This window comes from Hemitrygon akajei, chromosome 1 (genome assembly GCF_048418815.1).
Source record: "Hemitrygon akajei chromosome 1, sHemAka1.3, whole genome shotgun sequence".
Lineage (NCBI taxonomy): Eukaryota > Metazoa > Chordata > Chondrichthyes > Myliobatiformes > Dasyatidae > Hemitrygon > Hemitrygon akajei.
In genome coordinates, this window is record NC_133124.1 from 68,128,765 (window position 1) to 68,148,363 (window position 19,599).

General features: G+C 42.6%; 1 protein-coding gene across 1 annotated transcript in view; it reads left to right on the plus strand.

Moving 5' to 3' along the window:
- The window catches only part of tmem67 (transmembrane protein 67), a 162,310-nt gene that overhangs the window by 63,682 nt on the left and 79,029 nt on the right, over positions 1 to 19,599 (plus strand). The window contains exons 14-18 of the mRNA XM_073044800.1: positions 9,247 to 9,352; positions 10,300 to 10,356; positions 13,520 to 13,618; positions 17,199 to 17,297; positions 18,431 to 18,517. Of these exons, the coding sequence (XP_072900901.1) occupies positions 9,247 to 9,352; positions 10,300 to 10,356; positions 13,520 to 13,618; positions 17,199 to 17,297; positions 18,431 to 18,517 (448 nt within the window). The remainder of the gene's footprint in view (positions 1 to 9,246; positions 9,353 to 10,299; positions 10,357 to 13,519; positions 13,619 to 17,198; positions 17,298 to 18,430; positions 18,518 to 19,599) is intronic.

The window sequence follows — 19,599 nt, forward strand, 5'->3', positions numbered from 1 at the left end:
CTGGGGGTTTGCATGTAGAAGGTGAACCCTCTCAACCAGCGGGGAGTATTTATTACTCCTCACATGTTTCCGGAGCAGCACTGGCCCTGGGGACGTCAGCCAAACTGGTAGGGTGGTCCCAGTGACAGACTTCCTGGGAAAAGAGAATAGGCGCTCGTGAGGGGTGGCATTGGTGGACGTACATAACAGGGAGCGGATGGAGTGGAGTGCCTCAGGGAGGACCTCCTGCCATCGAGAGACCGGCAACCCTTTTGACTTAAGGGCTAAAAGTGTGGCCTTCCACACTGTGGCATTCTCCCTCTCCACCTGTCCATTTCCCCAGGGATTATAACTCGTGGTCCGACTAGTAGCAATGCCCCTAGCTAGCAGGTACCGGCGCAGCTCGTCACTCATAAAGGAGGACCTTCTATCACTGTGGATATAGCAGGGATATCCGAATAGAGTGAAGAGCTGGCGCAGGGTTTTTATGACGGACGTGGTAGTGGTGTCGGGGCAGGGGATGGCAAAGGGGAACCGCGAGTACTCGTCGATAATATTGAGAAAATAGACATTGCGGTCGGTGGAGGGAAGGGGGCCCTTAAAGTCAACACTCAGTCACTCAAAAGGGCGGGTGGCCTTGACAAGTTGCGCCGTTTCAGGACGGTAGAAGTGCGGTTTGCACTCAGCGCAGATTTGGCAGTCCCTGGTCATCATCCTGATGTCCTCCAGGGAGTACGGCAGGTTCCGAGATTTCACGAAATGGTAAAATCGGGTGACCCCCGGATGGCAAAGATGTGCATGAAGGGCGTATAGCTGGTCGAGCTGTGCGCTAGCACACATTCCCCAGGATAGGGCATCAGGGGGCTCATTGAGTCTGCCAGGCCGGTATAGGATATCATAGTTGTAGGTGGAGAGTTCTATTCTCCACCGCAAAATTTTATCATTTTTGATTTTGCCCCGCTGTTGGTTGCTGAACATGAACGCAACCGAGCGCTGGTCGGTCAGCAAGGTGAACCTTTTGCCGATGAGATAGTGCCTCCAGTGCCTAATAGCTTCCACTATGGCCTGGGCTTCTTTCTCCACCGCAGAGTGCCGAATTTCAGAGCCTTGAAGGGTACGAGAAAAAAATGCTACTGGCCTGCCTGCCTGATTGAGGGTAGCAGCAAGCGCGAAATCGGAGGCGTCACTCTCTACTTGGAAGGGAATGGTCTCGTCCACTGCATGCATCGTTACTTTGGCAATATCCCCTTTAATGCAGCTGAAGGCCGCGCAGGCCTCAGCAGAGAGGGGAAAAGTGGTAGACTTGACCAGGGGGCGGGCCTTGTCTGCGTAATGGGGGACCCATTGGGCGTAATAGGAAAAGAAGCCCAGGCACCGTCTGAGGGCTTTGAGAGTGGTGGGAAGAGGGAGTTCTAACAGTGGGCGCATACGGTCGGGATCAGGGCCAATGACCCCGTTTTCCACGACATACCCAAGGATAGCGAGTCGGTTGGTTCCGAACACACATTTGTCCCTATTATAAGTAAGGTTCAGGGCTTCGGCCACTTGGAAAAATCGTTGGAGGTTGGCATTGTGATCCGGCCAGTCGCAACCACAGATGGTGATGTTGTCCAGATAGGGAAATGTGGCCTTCAGTTGGCACTGGTCCACCATCCGGTCCATTTCCCTCTGGAAGACTGAGACACCATTTGTGACACCAAATGGGACGTGCAGGAAGTGATAGAGCCTGCCGCCCACCTCGAAGGTGGTGTAGGGGCGGTCCTCTGGGCGGATGAGGAGCTGGTGATAAGCGGATTTCAGATCTATTGTCGAGTACACCTTGTACTGAGCTATCTGGTTGACCATATCCGCGATGCAGGGTAGGGGGTACGCGTCAAGCTGCGTGAACCTATTGATGGTTTGACTATAGTCCACGACCATCCTATTTTTCTGCCCAGTCCGAACAACAACCACCTGGGACCGCCAAGGGCTTGTGCTTGGCTCAATGATCCCCTCCCCGAGCAGCCGCTGCACCTCCAACTGAATGAAGGCCCTGTTCCCCACGCTGTACCTCCTGCTTTTAGTTGCCACAGGTTTACAGTTGGGGGTCAGGTTGGCAAACAGCGGTGGGGGAGGGATCTTGAGGGTGGAGAGGCTGCAAGTGGTGTCGGTAGCGCAGCTGTCGGCATGGTGCAGGGTGGGATGTGTGGGTCGGTGTGTGTGTGTGGTCAGTAGCGGGGTATGTGACGAAGTCCCACCAAACTGAGGATTCCTGACAGTGAGTGGTGGGAGGGGCCCGTCATATGCCATAGTCACACTTTCGAGATGGCTCTGGAAGTCCAGCCCCAATAGCACAGGCGCGCACAGTTGAGACATGACCAGTAGCGCAAAGTCCCGATATTCTGTGCCCTGCACCACCAATGTCGCTAGACAACCCACCCGGATGTCTGTGGAATGCGACCCAGAAGCCAAGGTGACCCTCTGACTTACCGGCCGTGTCACGAGTCCACAGCGTTGCACTGTGTCCGGGTCAATAAAACTCTCAGTGCTGCCCGTGTCAAACAGGCAGCTAGTCCTGTGCCCCTCCACCAGGATGTCCATCATTGACCTTGCAAGCTGGTGTGGGGCAATTTGGTCGAGGGTTACGGAGGCCAGAGTTGAGCCGTCTTGGTGCCCGGTAAACACTGGTGGGTCGGGGGCGGGGCATATTGACACCGACAAAGATGGCCGCCCATATCCGGGCATGCAAGATAGCAGCCCCCATGTCTCACACGCAACGCTGCCCGACCCCGCTCGTGTTTTAGACTTACAGACCTTGGCGAAATGGCCCTTCTTCCCACAGCTGGAGCAGGTCGCTTCTTGGGCCGGGCAGTGTTTTCGGGGGTGCTTTTCAAGTCCGCAGAAGTAACACTGCGCGGGCTTTTGACTGGCCGCAGCCGTGGTCGGGTTCGGGGAGTTCGTGGAATCGCGACTGGCAGCGGCATTGGTGAATTCGCTCGCGGGAACCGGCGGCGGCGGGGTCTGAGGTGTCCACAGAACCGGCGGGGAATCGCGCGGCTGGACAGCGTCAGCGTTGTGCAGAGCAGCCTCCAGCGTGTCGGCCGTCTCGATTGCCGAGCGTAAGGTAAGATCGGCATTTTCCAGCAGCCGCTGGCACACATACACTGACTTAATTCCTGTAACAAAGGCGTCTCGTACTAGCAGCTCCGCATGCTGTTCCGCCGTGAGCGTTTTGCAGTCACAAGTCCTGACGAGTGTCTGTAGGGCTCGGAGAAACTCGTCACTCGACTCTGCAGGCCGCTGTTGTCGCGTAGCTAAGCGATGTCTTGCGTAGACGGTGTTCACCAGCCGCAGGTATTGTCTTTTGAGGGCGTCCAGTGCCCCTTCGTAGGTCGGCAGGCCTCTGATAAGTGAATAAACTTTTGGGGCGACTCTCGAGAGGAGAATTCAGTGCATAACAGCGGGTTCAGTTGCACGAACCTCCTCCAAGTATGAGTGGAAGCATGCAAGCCAGAGTTCAAAGGCAAGAGCTGCTTCAGGGTCTTGGGGGTCCAAATCCAATCTTTCTGGACGTAAAATTTTTTCCATATTTTAAAACTTCCAGTCAATAAAATTGATGCACCATCAATAACTCTCTCTGAGACGTAATGGCGAGATATCGGCTTTTATTGACTGGAAGAAGGAACAAGCAGTGGTTGACCACCATACTACATCCTGGAGACAGAGAGGCCGGGCTCAGACCTCAATCGCCTTTATATAGGGGTCTGTGGGAGGAACCACAGGAGCAGTCAGCAGGGGGCGTGTCCAGACAGGTATATGTAGTTCACCACAAATGGGAATCATCAAATATTCCCAGTTAGGACTACTACAGCTGAGATCCACAGACCGAGCCATATGTACTTCAGTAAGCAACAATATATTAAGATGCTCAAAATTCTATCAATGCTCAAGTCTAGTGATATCAGCAGACTCCAGATATCGGTAGATGGCAGATTTGGGTTGCGAGTGCAATTCACTTTTAAGAAAATGGAAGCTAAGCTAGTCTGCAGGTATGATTCAAACTCAGAGGCTTTAGAGCCCCACTCCTGACCACCCTGCTGGCAAACGTACAGTCTCAGGAAAATAAAATTGAAGATCACAGAGCAAGATTGCAGTACCAGAGGGACATCAGGGTGTGTTGTGTTCTTTACTTCATGGAAACAAGGCTATCCCCTGTCATTTTGGATGCATCGCTGTAGCCCGGTGGATTCACTATTCTTCACAAAGACAGAACAGCTCAATTTTTAAAGGTAGAGGAAGTGGAGTATGCTTTATGATTAACTCATCATGGTGCACAGACATGGTGGTTCTGACTCAGTCCTACTCACCTGACCTGCAGCATCTAGGAGCCAAGTGTCATCCATTTTATCTGCCGAGGGAGTTTTTTTGCCATCATTCAGGTAGTGGTGCACGTTCCACCTCAGTCCAGTGTCAGACAGGCTCTGGAGTAGCTGAGCACCAGAATCAAAGGGAAGGTGGGACCTGTACAGAAGACACAGTTTGTACATGAACTGGAGGGGAACTAATATCCTAATAGAAAGGTTTGCTAATGCTGCAGAGTGGGATTTAAACTTAAGTTGTAGGGAGATGGGAACCAGAGTGCCAGAACAGTTAATGGAGAGGTTGTGGTGACACATTTTGGTAAGACTCAGACAAAATTGGAAATCAGAATATTGGGCATGTTGCAACTAGTGTCTTGAGATGCGTATATTTCAATGAAAGAAGTATCGTAGGAAAGGCAGATGAATTCAGGGCATGAACTTAGTTACTGGAAAGGTAGGACGTGCAGCTCAATATTCCAGGGTTCCGTTGTTTTAGACATGACAGAGTGGGAGGGATTAAAGGAGGAGGTGATATTACTAGTCAGGGAAAATGTCGCAGCAGTGCTCCATCAGGACAGACTGGAGAACTTGTCTAGTGAGGTATTATGGGTTGAAATAAAAAATAAGAGAGGTATGACCATGTTAATACAGCAAAATTACAGACTACCTATTAGCCCATGGTATTTAGAGGAACAAATTTGTAGAGAGATCACAGAATGCTGCAAGAAACATAAGGTTGCTATAGTAGGTGATTTTAACTTTCCATGTATTGACTGGGACTCTCATGCTGTAAAAGGATTAGGTGGGATAGAGTTTGTCAAATGTGTTTAAGAAAGTTTCCTTCATCAGTATGTAGAATTCTGTCCCAACAAGAGACCATGTGATACTGGATCTGCTATTAGGGAATGAGATAGGTCAGGTGACAGAAGTTTATGTAGGGGAACACTTTGCATCCAGTGGCCACAATTCCAATCATTTCAAAGCAAATATGCAAAAAGATAGGTTGGTCCTGTGGGTTGAGATTCTAAATTGGAGGAAGGCCAATTGTGATGGTATCAGAGATGATCTGACAAGTGTGGATTGGCACAGCCTGTTTTTTGGCAAGGGCATACTTGATAAGTGGGAGGCCTTCAAAAGTGAAAGTTTGAGAGTACAAAGATTGTATGTGCCTGTCAGAATAAAAGGTAAAAATAACAGGTATAGGGAAGCTTGGTTTTCAAGAGATATTGTTGGCAGTATATTGTTTAATCAAGCATTCTTTATTGTTTACATAATTCATTATGGGTTATGTGTAGAATTATGTGAATGCTATACCTCATTGTGCCACCATGTCATGTGTGCACCTCACTAAAAAAAAAGTAAAAAGGAAGTACTGCGCCTCTTCCCCAGGGCACCACTGCTCAGTACAAGAGGATATGGCTTTAAGTTAAGGGGTGAGAAGTTCAAGGGGGATATTAGAGGAAGGTTTTTTACTCAGAGAGTGGCTGGTGCGTGGAATGCACTGCCTGAGTCAGTGGTGGAGGCAGATACACTAGTGAAGTTTAAGAGACTACGAGACAGGTATATGGAGGAATTCAAGGTGAGGGGATATATGGGTGTCATGGTCCCTTCTGGCAATCCCCCACCTGGCTATTTACCTCAGGAATTGGGTTTCAATCCCCTCATTTAGTTTCCAATCATTCCCAGGTTCCACTAACTACACACACCTGCTTTCCATCAGCAAATGCAGGATATAGACCCTGTGATCACAACAAGGAACTGCCAATTTGTTGGTTGACTCCAGTGTGAGTAACCTTGTTTCATGGTTCTTAGGACTGCTAGCTCTAAGTCTAGCCTCGCTCATGGATACCGATTCCATGCTCGCTACATCAAGAACATCTCCCGACTCTGCCTCTGCGCCTGTGTTCATCTTCACTTGGGTTCATCTTCAGCCTTGTCCTTGCATCAATGGGAGGCAGGGTTTAAGGGTTGGCACAACATTGTAGGCTGAAGGCCCTGTGCTGTACTAAATATGCAAATGTTAGAAGAGAAGTAAGAAAGAATTTTTTAAAATTTCTAACAGGAGAGGGTTATCACTTCTCTGGCTATAGGTTGACTCATTATAGAGCCTAATGGCCAAGGGTAAGAATGACCTCATATAGTGCTCTTTGGAGCAGCATATTTGTCTTAGTCTATTACTAAAAGTGTTCCTTTGTTCAGCCAAGGTGGCATGCAGACAGTGAGAAACATTGTCTAGAATTGTCAGGATTTTACATGTGGTCCTGTTGGCATCATCCATGTTGATGCCACATCCCCAGCACACCACTGCATAGAAGATTGTACTGGCGGTAACAGACTGGTAGAACATGTGAAGGAGAGGCCTTCACATGTCGTTGTGGAAGGTTGATATTCAGATTGAAGATCTGTGACTGAAGTGGTATCAGCAGGGATTGGTGCTGTTTGTCAGCTATATTAATGATTTGGATGACAATATTATTAACACGTACACCAATATTGGTGTACGTTGGACACTGAAGAAGGTCATCAAAGATTATATCAGAATACAGATGAACTAGGCAAATGAAATCAGGAAAGGCAGATGGAAATCAACTTCAACAAATATGAGGTGTTGCATTTTCATGTAGTGAAACCACTGTAAGACTTAAAAAGTAAATGATGGGACTGAAAAATATTGTAGAACAGAGAGACCTGAGGATACTTGTGTTTGGTTCCCTTAAAGTGGCAACACATGTAGGTAGGGTGGTGAAGAAGGTACGTTACATGCTTGCCTTCATTGGTCAATTCACTGTGTACAGGAGTTGCGATATAATGTTGAGAATGTACGAGCGTTAGACTAAACCTGGAGTACTATGAGCATTTCTGGTTATCCCACTATATATAGTGCGTAAGACTTCTGCACAGTACTGTATACAAGGGAAAACAATAACAAAATGCAGGATGAAGTGTTACAGAAAAAATGCAGTTCAGATAGGCAATAAGGTGCAAGGCTATAATGAGCTATAGCCTAAATGGTCTAATAACAGAAGGATAGAAGCTGTTCTTGATCCTGGCAGTACAAGTTCCCAGGATTTTGTATCTTCTGGCTGATGGGATGGTGAGAGGTGGGGAGTGGGTTGCACAGAAAAGATGTCCAGAGAAGAGTTGGTATTTGATTACATTGTCTGCTTTACCAAAGCAGTTAGAAATGTAAACAGAATTCACGAAGGAATGCTAATTTCTGAGGTGTACTGGCCTGTGTGCACAACAAAGAGTAAATGGAGTTTCTGAAGTGTTTTCAAGATATCTTTGTTTTCCTGTACTTGTTTGACATAACAAGGAAAATATCATTGCTAGACTTAGTTCTGGAAAAGGAACAAGGTCAATTCTCCAACTGATCAGTGCTGAAGTATCTGGGTAACAGTATCCCTAATATTGTAAGGCTTAAAATGGCTTTGAAAGAGAATATAGACCATTTTAAGTTTTAAAAATTGTAATTGGGGAATGGCCAAATCTGGTCTGGCCCAGGTAAAATGTAATCTAGGCTTGGAAAAATTTTACTTGAATAATTAGGAAAAATTTTACTTGAATAATTAGGGACCTTAAAGATGAAAATATTTCAACTCCAAACTAGATACATGATGGAGAAGGTTAAAGAAATTAAAGCCAGAAGTTGGTTTTAAAAAAAAGTGAAATGTAAAACAACCGACAGAAAAGAATATGACAAGTGTACAAAATTATGAGGTGCATGAAAAAGATGGATAGCGGGAAAATTAATAACAGAGATACGTAAACCAGGCATTCGTTTAAATTCAGGAATAACAGGTTAGAGCTGAGCCAAGGAAAATTATTTTCAGCAATCTGGAATGCACTGCCCGAAAAGGTAACAAAAGCACAAAAGGATTTGGACCAAGTGCCAGGAAATGGGTTTAGTACAGGTAGGTTCTGTACTTGAGAGTTTACAATGGATATGATGAGCCAATGGACACATTTCCAAGCTGTATGACTCTATAATTTAATGATACTGTTAATGCAATAAAATCTTTGAAGAAATAACTTACCATGGATAAAGGGGAAACTGGTGGATGTGCTATACAGATTTCCAGAGGCATAAGGTGCTGTATCAAAGGTCATAGTAGAAAATAAAAACTCCTCATTTTGGAGGAAACATACTGGTGTTGATATAAGATTAGCTGGCCATCAGGAAACAAAGAAAAGGTGTATTTAGGTCCTTCTTTTGATTGGCAGAATGTAACAAGGTGTGTAGCATGGAGATGAGCTCCTGGGCCTCAACTATTTACAATTTAGATACATGACTTAGAGGAAGGCATTGAGGCACTGTTGTTGAAAAAGGATCTAGTGCTTTCCTGGCCTATAATATATGACAAATAAACTCTTCTCGAGCTTCTAGCTGGGTACAACACAACAGTACAACTGTTGTTGAATTTACTGATACACACACATAAGGGAAGCTCAGGTGTGAAGAGGACATGAGGAGGATATCAGTAGATGGGATAACGAGGATCTTGCAAGTGGAGGATAATACAACAATTGTGAAACCACCCGTTTTGACATGAAAAATAAAATGTGTTTCATCATCTAGTGGAAAACTCAGAACTCTGTAAGACACTTAGCTCTGAATGACTTGATGAATTGGTTATAAAAAGTTTGCAAGCAAATATATTTTACACACATGTAAACTGGAAAGAAGATAAATGTAGCTTAAGAGATCAGAAGAGAAATCTTACCTCAGGGGACATGGTTGATATACTAAATAGTTGTATTTACATTGTTCTTGACCAAACACCGGAACATTAGGGTAAGCTAATTTATTTGGGATTTTGTTCAATTAAAATTATAATAATTAAATTTGGTTATTAAAACTATTTAGTTTGTGTTTGAATTAATGAACACTCGAGGAAGTTTTGGTGTTATCATATTGATTTTGCAGTGTAATTCTTATGCCCGATACTCCACAAGGAAAGATCTATCCTCCTGTTATAACTATCTCTTACACAGATGTGAAGATACAAAATCCAGATCAACAAACTATCTCAGTAAGTATGATTCCCTTTTTGAATAAAACACATTCAATTATGAATATAGGCCTTACTCATTATCATGTTAATTTTGTCATGAAGTCAATTGAAGACTGAACCATTGATATAATCTTTAATATTTCTATGTGAAACTGCATGCATCCTTAAATAATAAAACCATAAGACAGAGAAGCAGAATTAGGCCATTCAGCCCATCAAATCTTTTCTACTATTCCATCATGGCTGATTTATTATCCCTCTCAACCTCATTCTCTTGCCATCTCCTCGTAATCTTTCACACTCTAATTAGTGAGTTGTACTGTTCAATGCTCATGATATGCAGCAACCAGAAAACACTGGGTTTAATCTTCCAAATTCAGACAAAAATGTAACTTTTTAAATTGATAAATTATATTAAAATAAGCAACAATGAACAGCAAACTAGCTGTACAGATTAAAGAAAGTTTTCTGGAAGATTAGGAAACTGTCTTTACAAATGAATATGCATAACAAAGTCTCACAAACTCTGATAATCTGGCATCTTCAGGGCTTTGTTATGCCAGATTTGCAGATTTTTAAAACTATTGGATGTTGTACCAACACATTTTTATTTCACTCACTTTTGTTTTACATATTAACTATGGTATACATTTTCCACTGAATTCAATGAATTTAAAGGGAGAAAGAAATATACATGAACTTCAGATACTGGCTCCAGACACATAGTTGCCCATGTTCCTACCCTTGGTGCTTCAAATCTAACCCTGGCTCCTGCCACACATCTGGCCAACAATTCAGTTCATACACTGATCCCCCAACTTATACCTCAAACCAATAACCAATACGCTGAGGTATCTGGGTTCCAAACAGAATGGGTTTCAAATTTATGATAGATTATCAGTGTCACTAATTTGATTGCACCAAACTAATGCTTTATTTGCTGTTTTTTTTCATATACCTAACAGATAACTTTTTCTGTTGAATATCAAATGGACTTGACTACAGCATTTCAAAATACAAAGGTAATAATCTGTAAGAGTTAGCCTGTCATTTATACTAAAAATATTTATACTCAAACAACATACTGTCTACTTTTTGTTTTTCATGGCATCCAATGTCATTATTGTCTGTCTTTACCTCAAATTGAGTTTTTATCATCTGTATCTATTGCTGGAAGTTTGATGTTAAGTATTTAAAATGTATCAATTAATCTTGCTTATGTTAGTCCAACTTCAGCTCAGCCTGCTTATTATAATCAGACTGAATTCCAAATGGTACTTTGTTTTCGATGAAGTGAATTACATTACCCCATTCAAAACTAGTTTCAGAATAGTTTATTTATTGTTTCTCATTTCATTTTTTGAATAGTAGGTAAAATATTCTTAAATAAATTTGTCTATCTTGATTGCTGCATATATAGTGGTTATAGTGGAAAAACTAATATTATGCTGCTACACTAGTATAGTTGTGGAAACATAGAAAATAGGTGCAGGAGTAGGCCATTCAGCCCTTTGAGCCTGCACCGCCATTCGTATGATCATGGCTGATCATCCAACTCAGAACCCTGTACCTGCTTTCTCTCCATACCCCCGATCCCTTTAGCCACAAGGGCCATATCTAACTTCCTCTTAAATATAGCCAATGAACCAGCCTCAACTGTTTCCTGTGGCAGAGAATTCCACAGATTCACCACTCTCTGTGTGAAGAAGTTTTTCCTCATCTCTGTCCTAAAAGGCTTCCCCTTTATCCTTAAACTGTGACCCCTTGTTCTGGACTTCCCCAACATCGGAAACAATCTTCCTGCATCTAGCCTGTCCAATCCCTTTAGAATTTTATACGTTTCAATAAGATCCCCCCTCAATCTTCTAAATTCCAGTGAGTATAAGCTTAGTCGATCCAGTCTTTCTTCATATGAAAGTCCTGTCATCCCAGGAATCAATCTGGTGAACCTTCTCTGTACTCCCTCTATGGCAAGAATGTCTTTCCTTAGATTAGGGGACCAAAACTGCACACAATATTCTAGGTGTGGTCTCACCAAAGCCTTGTACAACTGCAATAGAACCTCCCTGCTCCTGTACTCAAATCCTTTTGCTATGAATGCCAACATACCATTTGCCTTTTTCACCGCCTGCTGTACCTGCATGCCCACCTTCAATGACTGGTGTACAATGACACCCAGGTCTCGTTGCATCTCCCCTTTTCCTAATCGGCCACCATTCAGATAATAATCTCTTTTCCTGTTCTTGCAACCAAAGTGGATAACCTCACATTTATCCACATTAAATTGCATCTGCCATGAATTTGCCCACTCACCTAACCTATCCAAGTCACTCTGCATCCTTTTAGCATCCTCCTCACAGCTAACACCGCCGCCCAGCTTCGTGTCATCAGCAAACTTGGAGATGCTGCATTTAATTCCCTGGTCTAAATCATTAATATATATTGTAAACAACTGGGGTCCCAGCACTGAGCCTTGCGGTACCCCACTAGTCACTGCCTGCCATTCTGAAAAGGTCCCGCTTACTCCCACTCTTTGCTTCCTGTCTGCCAACCAATTCTCTATTCACATCAATACCATACCCCCAATACCGTGTGCTTTAAGTTTGCACACTAATCTCCTGAGTGGGACCTTGTCCAAAGCTTTTTGAAAATCTAAATATACCACATCCACTGGCTCTCCCCTATCCACTCTACTAGTTAAATCTTCAAAAAATTCTATAAGATTCGTCAGACATGATTTTCTTTTCACAAATCCATGCTGACTTTGTCTGATGATTTCACCTCTTTCCAAATGTGCTGTTATCACATCTTTGATAACTGACTCTAGCATTTTCCCCACCACCGATGTCAGACTAACCAGTCTATAATTCCCCGGTTTCTCTCTCCCTCCTTTTTTAAAAAGTGGGGTTACATTAGCCACCCTCCAATCCTCAGGAACTAATCCAGAATCTAAGGAGTTTTGAAAAATTATCACTAATGCATCCACTATTTCTTGGGCTACTTCCTTAAGCACACTGGGCTGCAGGCCATCTGTGGAGCTGTGCTGATTCGTCATAAGCCTTGACTTCACGGTCTGATTAATCCTACCACATTCATCTGTGTGCCAGGGACAAATGACAGCGTAAGGGTCTGTTAAATCTCATATATGTACATTTTTGCATCAGACTTGTGTTAAACTCACCTCTTGTCATATTAATTTTTACTTATCAAAATAATTTCAAGTGATTTTCGCATAATGTTAGACACATCTTGTGAATTTTTTTTGTTGGCTGGGCATAATTCCCAATAAAAGTATTTCATTAAAAAAGTTAGGTGCAAATGTATATGAATGTGTCAAGTGTAATAAATTTTTAAAATACAAACATTTCTAGAACATTATCATCATCAGGAGAGGGTCCAATTTTCTATACTGTTTCTAAAATAGAACCTGGATTCTGCATTTAGAGTCCAATACCTCATCATGCAACACAGTTCTCTTATTTTATGGGAATTACTTTTGTCAAGCATTGAAAAGTATGTCTGCAGGATCTATTTTTAAATTTACCAATAAGTCAATGTTCCAAATTTAAGTTTATCTTGTGTATCTTTCAACTTGTATTAAATTGATTGACAGGGAGATGAAATTAAATTGAAAGGATTTTTCACTTTAAAAAAGAAGGAAGCCACTTTAATGTCCATTTAAAGGATATGGAGGAGCACAGTGGCACAGCTAATAGAGTTGTTGCCTCACAGCACCAAAGACCTGGGTTCAAATTTGACCATGGGTGCTGTCTTCTTTTCACATTTCTGCTATGACAATGTGGGCAGGTGGTTCGATTTCCTCCCACATGCCAAAGATGTTTGGACTGATAGGTTAATTAGCCACTGTAACTTGTCTCTAGCACATACAGTAGACAAGTGTTGGAGGATAAATCTGGTAGGAGTTGATCAAAATAATGGTAGAATAATATGCGGGATTAATGTAGGATTAGAGTAAGTGGGTGGTTAGCAGTCAACATGGACTCAATGGGCTGAAGGAACTTTCCCATTATGTGATTGTGTGCCTCTATAAATACCAAGTCCTGAGTGCTCAAGCTGGACTAATCAACTCTCAAAATCAGAGAGTATTGGGAGGATGATGAGCAGAAAAAATATAATCAGTAATTTTATTTATCATGCATATTTAACAATTTTCTTCTGCTTTAGATTGCACTTGGTTTCTTGGCAGGCTTATCAGCTTTATATTCAATGATAAAGACAGCCAGTTGGAAAAGACGAGTTGGATCTCCGTTGATTGATATTCCAGTATGTAGAATTTAAGAGGCACTATTAAGACAAGTACATCACATCTCAACTTCTCATAGCACATGGACTGAACCTATAAAGTTAATAGGTCAAAATTTATGTGAAAAACACTTATTTCCAGTATGCACTTATGGCATATGGCAAGCCTCTACAGAAGCTTAAGACTAGAAAATAATCAAATATGAAATTAAATTTGTTCTTGTTGTTTTTCTTCAAATGTTTTAAACATAATTTCTAATCTCCTTTTGCTTTCTTTAAGTGTAACATATCATATAATATTTTCAGGGAAATGTACTATGGACATGTGGTCAATGTTTAAGGATCTCTTGCAGGATGTTAGGGATAAATCTGTCCCGGTGAGGAAGATAAAGAATGGTAGGGTGAAGGAACCATAGGTGACAAGTGAAGTGGAAAACCTAGTCAGGTGGAAGAAGGCAGCATACATGAGGTTTAGGAAGCAAGGATCAGATGGCTCTATTGCGGAATATAGGGTAGCAAGAAAGGAGCTTAAGAAGGGGCTGAGAAGAGCAAGAAGGGGGCATGAGAAGGCCTTGGCAAGTAGGGTGAAGGAAAACCCCAAGGCATTCTTCAATTATGTGAAGAACAAAAGGATGACAGGAGTGAAGGTAGGACTGATTAGAGATAAAAGTGGGAAGATGTGCCTGGAGGCTGTGGAAGTGAGCGAGGTCCTCAATGAATACTTCTCTTCGGTATTCACCACTGAGAGGGAACTTGATGACGGTGAGGACAATATGAGTGAGGTTGATGTTCTGGAGCATGTTGATATTAAGGGAGAGGAGGTGTTGGAGTTGTTAAAATACATTAGGACAGATAAGTCCCCGGGGCCTGATGGAATATTCCCCAGGCTGCTCCACGAGGCAAGGGAAGAGATTGCTGAACCTCTGGCTAGGATCTTTATGTCCTCGTTGTCCACGGGAATGGTAACGGAGGATTGGAGGGAGGCGAATATTGTCCCCTTGTTCAAAAAAGGTAGTAGGGATAGTCCAGGTAATTACAGACCAGTGAGCCTTACGTCTGTGGTGGGAAAGCTGTTGGAAAAGATTCTTAGAGATAGGATCTATGGGCATTTAGAGAATCATGGTCTGATCAGGGACAGTCAGCATGGCTTTGTGAAGGGCAGATTGTGCCTAACAAGCCTGATAGAGTTTTTTGAGAAGGTGACTAGGCATATAGATGAGGGTAGTGCAATGGATGTGATCTACATGGATTTTAGTAAGGCATTTGACAAGGTTCCACATGGTAGGCTTATTCAGAAAGTCAGAAGGCATGGGATCCAGGGAAGTTTGGCCAGGTGGATTCAGAATTAGCTTGCCTGCAGAAGGCAGAGGGTCGTGGTGGAGGGAGTACATTCAGATTGGAGGGTTGTGACTAGTGGTGTCCCACAAGGATCTGTTCTGGGACCTCTACTTTTTGTGATTTTTATTAACGACCTGGATGTGGGGGTAGAAGGGTGGGTTGGCAAGTTTGCAGACGACACAAAGGTTGGTGGTGTTGTAGATCGTGTAGAGGATTGTCGAAGTTTGCAGAGAGACATTGATAGGATGCAGAAGTGGGCTGAGAAGTGGCAGATGGAGTTCAACCCGGAGAAGTGTGAGGTGGTACACTTTGGAAGGACAAACTCCAAGGCAGAGTACAAAGTAAATGGCAGGATACTTGGTAGTGTGGAGGAGCAGAGAGATCTGGGGGTACATGTCCACAAATCCCTGAAAGTTGCCTCGCAGGTAGATAGGGTAGTTAAGAAAACTTATGGGATGTTAGCTTTCATAAGTCAAGGGATAGAGTTTAAGAGACGCGATGTAATGATGCAGCTCTATAAAACTCTAATTAGGCCACACTTGGAGTACTGTGTCCAGTTCTGGTTGCCTCACTATAGGAAGGATGTGGAAGCATTGGAAAGGGTACAGAGGAGATTTACCAGGATGCTGCCTGGTTTAGAGAGTATGGATTATGATCAGAGCTTAAGGGAGCTAGGGCTTTACTCTTTGGAGAGAAGGAGGGTGAGAGGAGACGTGATAGAGATGTACAAGATATTAAGAAGAATAGACAGAGTGGACAGCCAGGGCACCACTGCTCAGTACAAGAGGACATGGCTTTAAGGTAACGGGTGGAAAGTTCACGGGGGATATTAGAGGAAGGTTTTTCACTCAGAGAGTGGTTGGTGCGTGGAATGCATTGCCTGAGTCAGTGGTGGAGGCAAATACACTAGTGAAATTTAAGAGACTACTAGACAGGTATATGGAAGAATTTAAGGTGGGGGGTTATATGGGAGGCAGGGTTTGAGGGTCAGCACAACATTGTGCCAACCTGTACTGTGCTGTACTATTCTATGTTTTATATCTCAACCAGGAAGGAACGCATATGAATCCAGTAATATGCTTCTGCTTGCTTCAGATGCTATGTGAATTGCTTCCCACTTTAATAGTTCCCTGTTCTTGAAAGATCCCTAATGAGCACAGTATCTTCCCCCAAAAAATATGGCTTTCATATTTTGAACTTTATATATTACTGCAGAAGAGTACTAGAAATATGTAGTTTTGGCACATACTAACTACAGACAAACAAGCCCAACTGGTATCTATTTTCATAATCCATGGAGAATTTACCTTTTGAGTCTGATGAGATGCCTCGTGATTCATCTGAAAAAATGGATTAAACAAAATGAATCTCTCTTGTGCCATGGGATATTGGGCCTTTCTTTCATGGCCCAATATCTTCTGTCAGATTCCTCCTTTTTCAGCTCTTCACCCTTCTAGTTATCACCTCCTAGCTTCTTATTTATCTCCCCCACCTCACCCATCTTCCCCTTCACCTGGTTTTCACTTATCACCTACCAGCTTGCACTTCTTCCCCAACTTGCACTTTCGTATTCTAGCTTCTTCCCCCTTCCTTTCCAGTCTCGATCAAGAGAGTCAGTCCAAGCCATTAACTGTTTATCCCCTCCATACCTGCTGTCTGCCTTGCTGAGTTCCTCCAGAACTTTGTGCGTGTTGCTCAAATTAATAAGGCAAGTAGACAGCCTTTGTTTAGTAAGTACACAACGTACACATTTTTCCTTAATGTCCTATTCTAAAGCCAATGACTCCTTGTTATAGGGCATTTTACATTTGGTACTGACCTCCAGTACCTCAACAAAATTCTGAGTATAGAGGTTCACAAATCAATAAGCCAAGTTGATGTCATGTGCCAGTGTATGCACAGTCATTGTGGCTGAAATCACCTAACTCAATGTAGACTGAAAATGTATCTGTGGCTTTCTGTGAGACTATCATTTACACTGAGAAGTGTTCAGTTAGCCAATGAATGCTATTGTTGTAATTCCTTTAGAGCATGCCACATAAAAATGTGGCAACCCTGATTTGCATCTGGATATGACCATTCATTTTGATCATTTGATCATTCATTTGATGGATATTATAGCATTGAATTTGTGTTTGGCATGGTATAAATACATATGCAGTAGACAAAACAATATCTTGATTATCTAAGCAGCATCATACTGAATCCATAGAAGTGTTGTATGGATATTCTTCAGTTAAACATGAATTTTCTCTCATTTTAGACTGTTTTGAAGTTCATTCTGGTTTATTTGGGAGACCTGGCAAACACCTTCTTTATTGTGACATTTGGAACGGGCCTTTACTGGCTTATATTTTTTAAGGTATCACTGTGTATTTAACACGATCATATACATCAGGTTATGTTCAATCTAATTTATTGATATTTTCTAAGTATAATTAATATTTACACAAAATATACTTTTTTTAATGTATTTTGAAAATTTGTTTTTGGGATCTAGGCATTACCAACAAGGCCAGCATTTATTGTCCATTCCTAATTGCCCTTGAGAAGGTGATGAGCCACCACCTTGAACTGCTATAGTCCTTCTGGTGAAGGTACCCCACATTTGCTGTTGGGTAGGGAGTTCCAAGATTTAGACACCATGATAATGAAGGCCCAACAATATATTTCCAAGTCAGAATGGTGCAAAACATTGAAGTGAACTGTAGGATATGCTACTTTCATCTGCCTGTTGTCCTTGTCTTTCTCGGTGATTGAGGTTGAGGGTTTAGTAGAGGGCCTGTAGATATTACACACTGCAGTCACTGTGTGGCAATGGCAGAGGGACTGTACAGTATATTGAGGGGTATTTGATAGAATATTGATTACAACAGGCTGCTTTACTCTTGATGGTTTCTGAGATTTGTTTGTGCTGCTGTCATCTAGGCAAATGAAAAATATTCTATTGTGTTCCCAGTTAGTGCTTTGTAGATGATGGAAAGGCAGTAGATTGTCAGAAATTGAGTCACCCATTACAGAGATACCTGCTCTTGAGGTCACATTATCACAGAATGCTCCAGTTGAATTTCTGATCAGTGGTGACCACCCCAGGATACTGATAGTAATGAAAACAATAGGTAAAGATGGCCATTGCCTTACATTTCTGTGGTAGTAATTCTACTTCCCACTCATCAGCCTATGCCTGAATTCTGTTTAGTTCACACTAACTGCAGTCTTAAGTTTGCTGAGGAATTGTGAATGGAATTGAACATCTTGCATTCACCAGTAGATATCCTACTTTTAAACTTTTTTGGTAGAAAGAAAGACAGATGAAGCATCTGAAGATGTTTGAGCAGAAGAGTGTCTTGAGCAATTCCTATAGTGACATTTCTGTACATGTTTACTCCATCAATCTTGTGTGAAGCTCCTTATAAGTTAATTTAAAATGTTATTTACTGTACAGATGCTTTAAGATGACCTTAGCATTGGTTTAGAGATCATTTGTTTTTTCAGGGTCAAAGGGTTCTTTTTGTTTTTCTACCAACACCAAGTCAAGAGACCCACTTTATTTATTCCGTGGCCAGCGCATTTTCATTGAAGGTATGTACAGTATTAAAAGAATATAGATAAAATTAATCTAGGATTGTTAAGCATGCAAAATTCAAATCCTTTCAACAAATTCTCCTTTCTAATGTAAAACCGATAGAGTTGACATTAGATGTACTATATATGTATAGATCGAATAACAAAGAACAATAGGATCAGTGGAATTTACACTGTAATTAGTGAACAAAGATGAAGATCTTACTATGATGTATTGTTGTCCAGGCACCCAGCAGGGAATAATTATTATATGGCAGTGCGTGCTAAAGGGAGCAAGGGATAAAATTGCTGGGGCTCTGACCAGGGCTTTGCACCTTCATTTGCCATGAGTAAGGTACAGAAAGATACTGCCACCTGCCAAACCTCTCTGCATTCCACAGGGATCACACTGTCCATGATTCCCCAGTTTGCTCATTCCTCCCCACCAACCTAGCATCCCACACCCTTCGGCACTACACCCTGCAACATCAGGAGCCATAACTACTGTCTCCACATCTTCTCCCTCACCACCGTTGAAGGCCCCAAACAGCCCTTCCAGGTGAGACAGATATTCACATGCATCTCCCCAAACCTTGTATATTGCATTCAGTGCTCCCAACATGGCATTTAAGTTCAAATTCAAGCTTAATTGACATTAAACCATACATAATTCCCATGAATACAGCCAAATGAAACAGAATTACTCAGGGACAAGGTGCAGAGTGCAAAATACAGTATCAACAGTCACACACAACACAAGGCACGTAGAACACACATAACAGTAAAACACATTCACACAAACAAAAACATTGGTTAAACCTAGTGCAGACTGGGGACGACTGCTTTGTCAAACATCTTTGTTCTTTGGTCTTCTGAAGCTCTTAGTTGCTAGCCATTTAATTCCCATCCCCTTTCCCACACCAACCTGTCTATCCTTGGTCTTCTCCACTACCAGATTGAGTTTAAGTACAAACTTGAAGACAAGCATCTTGTATTCTACCTGAGTTGTTTACAACATGATGACATGAACATTGAATTCTCCAATGTCATGTAAACGGCGAGCTCTGTGTCCCTTTTCTTGCTCCTTCTGATCTGTCCAA